At 43.5% G+C, this 11,008-nt stretch overlaps 1 protein-coding gene across 1 annotated transcript in view; it reads left to right on the top strand.

Moving 5' to 3' along the window:
* The window catches only part of LOC149343343 (uncharacterized), a 41,593-nt gene extending 30,836 nt beyond the window's left edge, over positions 1-10,757 (top strand). Inside the window, exons 13-18 of the mRNA XM_089546938.1 lie at positions 3,245-3,384; positions 4,516-4,641; positions 6,006-6,056; positions 6,756-6,800; positions 7,969-7,993; positions 10,701-10,757. Of these exons, the coding sequence (XP_089403064.1) occupies positions 3,245-3,384; positions 4,516-4,641; positions 6,006-6,056; positions 6,756-6,800; positions 7,969-7,993; positions 10,701-10,757 (444 nt within the window). The remainder of the gene's footprint in view (positions 1-3,244; positions 3,385-4,515; positions 4,642-6,005; positions 6,057-6,755; positions 6,801-7,968; positions 7,994-10,700) is intronic.
* The last annotated feature ends 251 nt before the right edge of the window (positions 10,758-11,008 follow it).

Genomic DNA, 11,008 nt, shown 5'->3' on the forward strand with positions numbered 1-11,008 from the left:
AGTAAGAGCAAACTCTAGCGCTAGTTGGTCCGCTGAGTTGTGCGCAACGCTATTCAAGTTACACAGCCTCAGTAACAGCCACCCAAAGAAAACCGAGTGAAAGAAACACCAAATTCTTTCCCAAAACATGACGCCGAAATTCTTTGTTCTTTCCGCCGAACTACAGACCAACCATCTTTCGCCTCCCCTTTTTTCATAACTTGAGCCGTTCTATGATTAGACAGTGCTAGAAACAAAAAAACACAAAACAGGAGTACGAGCAAAAAAAAACAACAACAACAAAGAAACACTGGTCGCTTCCTTTTGAAGCCGCCGAAGCAGGTTATTTATTGTTTCAGCGGTACTAAGCACCCTGTCACACGTTTCGCTTTCGGAACGTTTGCGCCACGTGCGCTTCCCCTCCCCAATTGCGCCTCCAAGCAACTATTAGAGAGATTTAGTATAGGGTCACCCTATCGCTTTGGGTCATAGCGGAATAGTGGGATGCTACTGCGCATGCGCAGAACGCTGAATCGGCGAAATAGCGTGCGCCCCAAAGCCGCTTTGCGTTGGGTCAACATGGCGGCGCCCATCAAAGCGGGCCCTCTCTCCATCATCGATTCGTCGTTGCCGCTACTCTGTGGCTCACGCTCACGGCAAACTAAAGGCGCACGAGGCTTTCGCTTAGGCTGAAGTTGCCTCAACAACAAAATTTTAACGATAAAACGCGCCAAATTTTCAGATTGCTTCCGTGTTTACAGAGCTGCTAGGCTTAGCGAGTACGCGTCGACTGACGTCAGAAAGCGCGGAAGGTTCGAACCAAGACCTACCGAACTACAGACCTGCACATATGGCGGGGTCTTATGGAGCAGCGTGCGCCAACTTTCATTAGCTTTTTGGCCGTTGAAGGTGCTCGGTTAACTTGTTCGTCTGCTATGATCATCATCATTGTTTGCCATTTTTTGCATGCTATTTAATACATTTGTTTTATCCTTCTCTTCAATCTTAACATCAGCAATGAAAATAGCCATAATAACGACTTTTTTCGGTCTTGAAGAGTATAAAAAACGTCATCATTTTTGTCCCCTTTCTTTTCGTCGGCACCACCGTGCCTAGCATAGATAAATGGATGATAATGATTACGTGGACAAAGGAAAAAAATGCCCTATTTGAAATAAAATGACGGAGGAAGCCATTTTCTCAACAGGTATATATTAGCGCCACGCCGCACGTAATGTTTCTATCCTAGCGGCAAAAGACATGACCTGGAACATGCGCGCTGGAGAAGGGCCGTTTGTGCAGGTCTGTAGTTCAGTACGTCTTGGTTCGAACTACTGATCTCCACAAATAGGTTTGCAATTTTGATCTTTCTGTGTGGATAGACTTGGCTCGGATTGAACATATCCGCATTATAAAAAAAAATATTTGCATCATTTTTCGCATTTCCCAAGTAGAAATTGGTAACTGCAACAGTTCGCATGTCGTTTTATTTACACAATGAAAAAATACAGCATATATATTAACTTATTTGTTCTCAAAGCTTCTCTTTCCCGCCGTTGTGACGCTGCCTTCAAGCAACGCAAAGCAACTATCCGTGACCCTATTCTATAGACAGAAAACGTGAACCCGTACCCCTAACGTTCCCCTAATGCGTTCCCCACGAGAGCTTTGTCTCATATTCAGGTCCGAAATGCGCAGTCTGGCCCTAAGCCACCCCGAGCTTACCCATACGTATTACGTACATGTTCGCCAGTCGGGACACGTGTACTCCTGCCGTTAGCGCTGATCTTTGCTTGCCACGCGTCGTTCCTCTATTCGACGCGTCCTATTTCGGCACACGAGAGGTAAGCTTTGCCGACGCAAAGAGTAGCTGTCCATTTCATTGAAATAAACTTGGAAACTAAAGAAATATTTTTGCTGCTAATTGCTGCTGCAAATAAGTTTATTACATACTAAATTACTAGACGAGAAATATGATTCATTGTATTGCAGATGGCCGTGAAAAATAATGTTGATTTATCTTATTGGAGTTCTTAAAATGGTTTCCTGCGTGCAATGAATAACTCGCACATACTTTATGCAAAAGTATATAGCTCTATGCGGCAGGAAAGTGCAGCAGTTGTCAGTCGTAAACGATTACATCACGCTTTAACTTGGAATTTTTTTGCGTGGGATATGAGTGACAGATTTTGGCTGATAGATCACAATCCGTCTCGAACAAAACACGGCTACGAGCCCGCATTGCGTGCTGTTTGTAGCGTGGGCATTGGTGCGTGGGGTATTCGCTCCTTTAATTAACTCCTATATACAGACCATGACAACCGGAGCTTTAAGCAACGGCATGCGCACTTCAGTATACAAAGGTAGTCTAGCGACGGGGAGCAGTCTTTCGCCCGGCAGTAACACTCCGCGGATGCAGCGTCTTCGTTAGCTGATGGCATACTGATTGCATACGGCGACGTTTCGCATGTTCTCGTTGTGTTATCAGCCGAGGTCTCTGTTTCGGGTTCACCAAATGCGTCGGGAGGACGGCATAAGAGCTACGGCGTCCGTCTCGAGCTTCGATAAATTACGCTGTGACGTGACATCGGCATCTTCGACAGCCCACTCAATGACAAGAACGATATGGCTCGATTTTTCTTTTACTTTCATGAATATCCGTGCAGTCGAACTCGTATATCCCTGTTTTACTGACGCGGTATGACATGTTTCCACGGTTTGCGCTTTTCAGTGCCTGGCAAGAAAAGATTTACCCTCGTTCCTCTGTGTCCGGAGCGGAATCCAGGCACAGAACAGCTCTTCGGAATCTTTCGCAGCCCTCACTCTGATTACACCCGTCCCAATATTTAGAATAATCGAGGAAAACTGCGTGCAGATCCGTCACGAAACTACGCAGTGACAACACTGGCCAGCATCTCTCTTCATCAGCTCGTCGCCCGTAGAAAGAGTCATTGAATAACTTTTGAAAATATAGGTTTTGAAAATATTTACAATGACTCTACCCTTAGACGACAATCAGCGCCATGGCGCGGTCAACACTGGCAGCTCCGAAAGCTGTCTCAGCTCGACGGTGAAGGTTCATGACCAGTAAATCTATTGAAGGACTACAGCTTTACGGGGAAAGAAGTGTCATGATCTGTAGATACATAATGTGCACATGATGGTTCTAACGAACCGCCTAAATGTTGTGCAAGTTTATATGCGCATCTTCTATAATGTCGCTTTCCTGAATAATGTGACTCTACGCCTTTGCGCCTTTGTGCAGAACTCATTTTGGACGTCCCTGGCGTTCTGCCTATATATGTTCACCTTTCTTGGGACCCTATCTCATTTCGTTTCCAAGTATTTCCTTCGAATGGAGAACTACACCTACGACGGCTCCGAAGTAGAGTCTCTCACAAGCACGTGAGTGTTTTGTTTTTCTCCTGCCCGAAAAGTTTACTGGCGGACTAACATTCTGGCATAGAGGTAATCTGAGCTATCAAATTTGAGTTCGCATCTGTCGTCCTTGCGAGCCGCGGCCGAGGCCGAATTTTGCCGAAACTCCAAATGTGAAGATCATCACGCTACAATTTCCATTGGAAAGCAGCAGTGCACCTATAAAACCGAATCACCAGGACTATTGTGTATCTGGAGGATTAAAACCCAAGCTTTAAATCTGACCCTGAATAACGGAACCTTGGAGAATTGGGATTCTTTTGTTATTTTTCGTCGTGCTCTTAAAGCTTGTAACATTATCATGAGTTCACTACTTGAGGCACTTCAAATATCTTCTACATTTAGTTGATTACATTCATTAACAATAACATTGGAGCTGCCAATCGTCAGAAAAAAAAAATTGGCAGTGGCTGAGCTCTGCTATGCCAGGATATACGTAGCGTGAGGTACTGGTATATCTTCGTTAACCTTGTTGTTATTAGCTTGGCTTCCCCCATGTTAAACCTTGAAATTCGGGTACGTGAAACTATAACTAAATTAAAGACGATACAATGAACAGTATCAATTGTGGAGAGTTTATTTATTTCACATGGTTTCTCTTCTTGTTCTCCTAGTTGGTGAATCCATAGGCCATCACTATAAGAATTTATTGGCTGTTGACGACTAGAAAGCGGAAAGTAGCTGCGCCTCGGCGCAGGATTTTTAAGATGCTTAATTTTTTTTAGTTCAAGGTTAACATATCTACAACATTATTCAGACGCGCGGTAATCCTTGAAGCTTTCGTAGTCATTATTAGGAAATCGGGACGGCGCCCAGCCATTGCCGGCAAGCTTAGCTGCCTACAGCGCTTCAATGGCAGCCACTCGTTAGTTTTTTTTCTTTCCTACGGGACGGATGACCTCAACGCGCTATCTTGAATCTTCAAAGCCATGCTCCCCATAGTGGCAGCCAAGGAAACTAGAAGCACTTTTCCCGAATTCCTGGCACTGAGATAGCAGCAGCATCCATTGGAATAAAATGTTATCAAGCCATGCATTCCATGCACATTTGCGAACTTGTTATCGAGCTACGTGCCATCGAGCGTTCTCTCCGCAACAGGTCTGAATTCGATGTCCACCCCGAAAAGCCGGCGGAGGCCCCTGCTGACGTCGAGTCAACCGAAGGTGGAGAAAAGACCGAGGTCGATATTAGCGTTGGCCCCGAAGGTTTGAAAAGATCTCCTTCGTAAGTTTTTTTTATTTATTTACTTCATTTATTGGATGGCTGCATAACGTTACAGCATTACAACAAAGGAGGGGGGTGCTGTACAAAGCGGAAAGAGGAAGTGAAAACAGAGCACGTAATGCACCAAGTTACAAAAAACTTAGAAGACAGTCAAAGCGTGGAAAATTTTATTAGTGTTAATCGCTTCGGGCGGCAAACTGTTCGATTTGCGGGCTGTCGCCACAGAAAAGGAATAACGAAATGGATTACTGGGAAAAAAATATACCTGATTTTTTATTCTCGCTCCTCCTTTGTCAAGCATACGAACGAGGTCTCATGCATTTTTCGCAGTCTATGCCTGTCTGCGAGTGATAGATACAATGGAGAATTTTGAAGCAATGGCTTTCCCGGCTGTATTTAAATTCACTTTTAAATTCACTTCCACGACGAGTACGTTTCCTGCTTTTGCAGTTTCTCAAGTTTGTTCATATGTTCTGCATGAGAAGGGTCCCAGCATAATCAACCGTATAGACTGGGCGGAATGGCGTAAAATGTAACTGCCCCTTGAGTTTACTAGGCAGGTGTCTGAAATTGCGCGCAAAAAGCCAAGAACAGAACAGACGCGGCTTTATTCACCAAAGAACTTGTGTATTTCACTACAAATGTGATCAAATAAATATGTCCAAATATTTTATTTGCTGGCTGGTGTTGAGTGTAGCACAATTTACTATGCATTCATGTGGCTGACGATTCCTTTTTCTTGTAAACCTGACATGTATATACTTTTTTTGCATTGAGTGAAATTTTGGACTCTTTACCTCACGCTGCTATATTATCCAGGTCACTCTGCATGGCTTCAGTATCGTTGACACTAATTTGAACTCTATACAAAATGCCTTCATCAGCAAACATGGGAAATAATCAGCATATACCTGACGTGATGCTATTAAAGTGGGCCTAACACTCCCTGATGATCACAACTTCCATATATACCTGTTCTGTGGTGAAGCCCTTGAGGAAGATTATCCGATAAACTCTGTTAAACCAAGGTATCCGGCGAGGGAATCAAACACATTAAACGCTAGTTTCTCTTTGCCACCAAGGCTACCCGCCGGTGGATGTAACAGCAGTTGTCTTGCTTTCCTTCTAGTCTTACTTTACTTCCAGCAAGCTTGCCAGACGTATGCGGAAACTGCACCTGGCTCATCGTGCAATGTTACATAGCTTTTTTGTGTGTGAGAGGTAGGGGGGGGGGGGGGGGGGGGGGCTAGATGATGTTTTCCTCGAAGGGAAAGGTTGAGTAAAAATGACTTGGGCTCTTTGTTTTTGCATGCGATGAGGTAGCAGCTTAAAAAAGCTCTAAAACACAAGGTTTTGTATTGCAGCGACGAGCCCGATGCTGACGGCCGGAGAACTGAAAAAGGGCCCAAATGGAGGTAAGGGAGGCAGCTTGCTGAGTAACTAAGTTGCGTGAACGTAAAAACTTGGTGTCGCTTAACCGCGCTTTTTCACGTTCTTTATAGGCGAGGAAGACGGTAAGGAAATGCACAGAACGGGGCGACGCCCGCCGTGCTGTGACGTGTTCAAACAAAGAGCACAATCAATGGGGACTTACTGAAAGGGGAAACAAGTGTTTCAAATTCCTTACTTGATAGCATACACTTTATATCCTGTACAGCTTTGAATAAACCCCTACCCACCTCCTTTCTCCCTGTCAACCTACACTTTCTTCCCCCCTCCCTATATTCTCCCTGTTCCCTTTTTTCCCTAGCCGAAGCACAGGGGTTTTGGAGTCCGATTGCTTATGCGACAGCTAGAAAAATGTTTTCGTTTTTTATTTCATTTTCAATTAGTCGCTCAGAAGATATGGGTACCATGAAAAGTTCTAGCACAAAGCCCACAAGCAATCGGAAGGAATCCGGGCCTAGGAAAGGAATTATTTTGTGCTACTTTGTACAAGCGCACGTGGGTACATTCGCGTACACATCGCTAAAGTATTTCTGTGCTTCCTTTTCTTGCCTGGCGGAAGGAGGAGCCAAGTTGGGTAAGATTGCAACAACGCGTCCGTAATAGTGACTGCAGTCTATCGATTTAACACTGGTTATTTTCATTTGGTTTCTTTCGTTTTTCCTCAGAGCGATACCGCAAGCTGCAAAACTTCAAAGGATGGAGCTCGGAGAGTGAGTGGAAGGGCATTCGCCATTTTACTTTGTTTCAGCTGCGCGTTTCGCTTCATCATAAACACTAGCCTCAGTTTGCTAATGCGATGATTCCGCTCGTTAGAAATGGCCGTTTTGCAATTGTATTCTTTTGGCATTCGCCTAAACAGTCACAGGAGTTTGGTAGTGCAGTCTGTAGTATGCAGATGAAGTCTGTGTAGGGAATATACTTCGAAGTGAGTCTTTTTTTCACTGCGAAGGTGGGGTGTGCGCAGTCCTATATAAGTTTCTTTCACTCTGAAATATGTAATCTTTCACAGGCAAATTTTGGCGAATTTATCGCAGTAGTTATTCTCTTTTGTTAAATACGACCAGCTCTGTTCCTTAAAGGTGCACTGAAGAAGAATCATCTGAACTCGTCTTTTTGCCGCGGGAACTCGATCTACACATTCCGAGCATGCTTAGAAACTTCGACTTATTGCTTTATGTGGCCGATTTCCCTAATTAAATCGAATTTACGTCCGGCTCCCGCCTTTATTTTTTGAATTCTCCTCGTACGGTGGGCGGAGTCGACCAACGCGTGGAGTGCCTTTCAGCCCGCTCCACGGAGGCTTTGCTTTCGCTTTATTTTGTTAAGTTTCCGTGAAAAAACAGTTTCATTCGCAGATAATATAGCCGCAAAATAAGCCCGCAGAAATAAAAATACGCGCGGACTATTTGCTTCTACGGATAACTACGTATTACTCCGCCGATGGCAGAGCGGCAAGCCGCCACGGGACTGGGTGAAAGGCACTCCACGCGTTGGTCGACTCCGCCCACCGTACGGGGAGAATTAAAAAAAAAAAAAAAAAGCGGGAGCCGAACGTTAATTCGATTTATTTAGGGAAATCGGCCACACACGGCAATAAATCGAAGTTTCTAAGAACCCTCGGAACGTGTAGATTGAGTTCCCGCGGCAAAAAGACGAGTTCAGATTCCTCTTCACTGCACCTTTAAATTCTCAAAGGGAATTAGCGTTGTTAAAGCATTAGGACCTGATGAGCAGCAGCGTGTGATTTCCAATGTAATTTTCTCAAAGCCCATGAACTGACCGCTTTTACCTACAAGTCGTTAGAGATACTGATGCAGATTGCATCTTTGATGTGTACTCCTCGAGATGAAAAGTTCTCTTTTTTTTTTTGCATTGCAGCATTCAAGATGATCCGCGACACGGGGTAATGAACTAGTTCTCCCTCTTGCAAGTTGTTTCATCTCTGCAGCAGTGTTTGTACCGGATGATTTGCTCTTAGCACTTAAGCGACCGAAAAGGCGGGAACAAACTACCCGCTCATTATTAGAAACTATGCGACAAAGAAAAATTTAATTGCAGAAATTGATACGGAAAGCGTTTTCGCTAATGTTCTTTAAGGGTTTTCCAAAGAATTCCAGCCGGAGATAAGCTTGCTTTTTGACGTCATTTTCTCTTTCATTTATTCTGGCTCCGCTTGTTCAAGCATGCAGATGCTCACGCACCAGTACCCCATCCTCATTTCTAATAAATTGTTGAATATGATATAAGCGCTGCCATTCAAAAACATGCGCTTTGCTCCCTTTTGAGTATCAGCAAGATTAAGTAATTTGAGGCATCTATCAGCGAGCTACGCTGTCAACACTAACCAAGAATATACTTTTTCGCAGATTATTTGCAAATGAAAATATTGTTTACATTTTTTTTAATTAGCTCCTGTCCCAATATGGAATGCACGTGCCCGCACCCATGTAGTTCTTGTGTAGCATGTCAAAAGAGCTCGTGACACTGAGCGCGGAAAAACCGAGGACACACAAAACAACAGTTCCCGTTAAAAAACAGCAGGCCGGAAAACCATTATATGGAAGAACAGGGTGTGATATAACGCGGCGACAAAGTAGTACTTGCACATCAAAGAGCTGTTAAAAAGATGAACTGCGCAAAACACGCCTACGAAAAAAAAGGGAGGGGGGGGGGGGGGGGGGCACGACGGCATGAGCTCCTATTTAACCGGTGTAGCGAAAAAGACTACGGATAGCTCTATTGGCAAAGGCCCACAAGACGGTGTGGCTGAGCTTATAACTTTCTCTCCCTTTTTAATTGTGCCTAATGGCAAACATCTCGAATAAAAAAAAAGGCCTTATTTTTTTTTTGTGGTGGTTTGGGAGTTTTTCGGCAATTCCCAGTGGATAGGCACCCTGAGTTATAAAATGGACACACGTGAGGAAGGTTAACAACACTCTCGAAAGGAAAGGCATGCACTCATCTCGGCGGTAGCCTACACAGCTAAATGTCCGCTTCACGAAAGCCTGTACTTATACATCGAAGTGTGTTGTACTTACGTGCATTTGCTTTCACTTACTTCACTTCACTTCACTTTATTACCTTAAAGACGCCACTTTGGGGGTATTACATAAGGGGTGGGAGTACAAATATAGATTGAATATGATTGCCTATATGATATTTATGAAGTGCATATTTAAATTGTTAACAAAACTTGATTGGCAGGTGATGGCATCAACGTCGTGGGGAAGGCCATTCCAGTCTTTAGCAGTGCGAAGAAAAAAGGATGCGGAAAAAGTGACGGTGCGGGCGCGTTGGCATGAAACTTGCAGTGGATGGCCGGTGCGATGAGATATGCGAGCTGGCGGTGTGATGTAGGATGGTTGGCCGAAGGAACTGTAAAAAACAATGTTAGACTGTGACAAATACACACAAACACAAGCACCTTGTTTTGTTCTACATGACTTGCCGCTTGTTTCAGAGTTTTTTTTTTTTTTGTAACAGATTAATCGGGAATTTTCTCTCTGCTATAATACCGAAAGCCTTGTGAGCAAGCACTACTTTTTACGCATATGGACTGCAGTGTCCTGTATGAAAGCAGGTCGTATGCAGTGAAAACAGCGTTGTGCATGTGGCGAACAAGAGACACATCGGCGCGAGTTTAAGCAGCTGCCAGTGAGTTCTTTCGCTTAGCCGATTTAATCCACGTTCGCACACTGATCCCGACTGTTCTTTCACAAGGCAGTTTTAACAGCGCGCTGCTTATACACTGCTTTTTTTCCCCTATGCCACTCTCCCCGCGCTGTTATTCGCTGTGATTCCCTCCCACCTCACCGATCTTTCTGTTGCTCTGATGAATGCTGTTTTGTCATTTGCTGTTCCGACTTGAACTTTTTTTTATGTGACACTTATCTTGCTTTATGGGTAAAGAAATTAAAAATTATGCAGCAGATTTATGTGAATGGTAACAAAATGGAGCCGAACGCACAAACAACTTGCGCTTGATATACACACACACTGAAGTCCTTACGTGCATTCAGCATTGACGATCATTTAAATTTCTTTGCCTGTTAGTTGGGCTTGTTACAGCTGATATGCTTTGCACTATATTGAACAAAACGGCCGAAACAAGTTTTAAATGAGGCGTAATGCTAAAATCCCTGTGTGTTCTGCGAATCTAGGGCACTTCAGTTAATCCTAATCCTGAACCTAGTCACGAGCCCTTTTCCACGGCGTCCCTCATAAGCCACTCGCAATATCGCATAAGCGCAACTCACCTTACTATACGACGCGTAAACGCTTTTATTGCGGCTGCACAAGATAACCTGAAGAAACGCTGTATCCTGAAAAATTGCTCATGATTACTACAATGCATTATCTCGTGGTATGCGCTGGGGTTTTATGTTCCAAAAAATTCACCTAAGTTAGTTTACCAACGATACTCGTTGTTGTTTTTAATAATAATAATAATAATAATAATAATAATAATAATAATAATAATAATAATAATAATAATAATAATAATAATAATAATAATAATAATAATAATAATAATAATAATAATAATAAATTTATTCTGCCTGTGTATAAGAAACCACTAACTCTGTGCATCCCTGTTTGTGTTCTCACAGGTGGTCACCGTGTCATTCATGACCATCTCGTCTACTCGCAGCTTCCGGCCTAAGTGAAGAATACAGGCCGGTGCTTGCTTTGCCTCCCACCAATGACTATTCAGGGACCACATCCTGCACATGCATCTTCTTCCATTTTTTTTACGATATTTAGTTCTTGCAGTATGGCAGTGGAAGCTTATAGACTTCCCTTTTGAGATTAACCGCGTTTTGAAACATATTTTCCTGTATTAGTAACTAATTTGCTTCTTTATTGTGTTATTATACTTTAGGAAAGCATTACGACTCAGAGGCGCTTGTTTGTTTTT

Source organism: Amblyomma mixtum, chromosome 5, assembly GCF_055824585.1.
Source record: "Amblyomma mixtum isolate Tamu chromosome 5, ASM5582458v1, whole genome shotgun sequence".
Classification (NCBI taxonomy): domain Eukaryota; kingdom Metazoa; phylum Arthropoda; class Arachnida; order Ixodida; family Ixodidae; genus Amblyomma; species Amblyomma mixtum.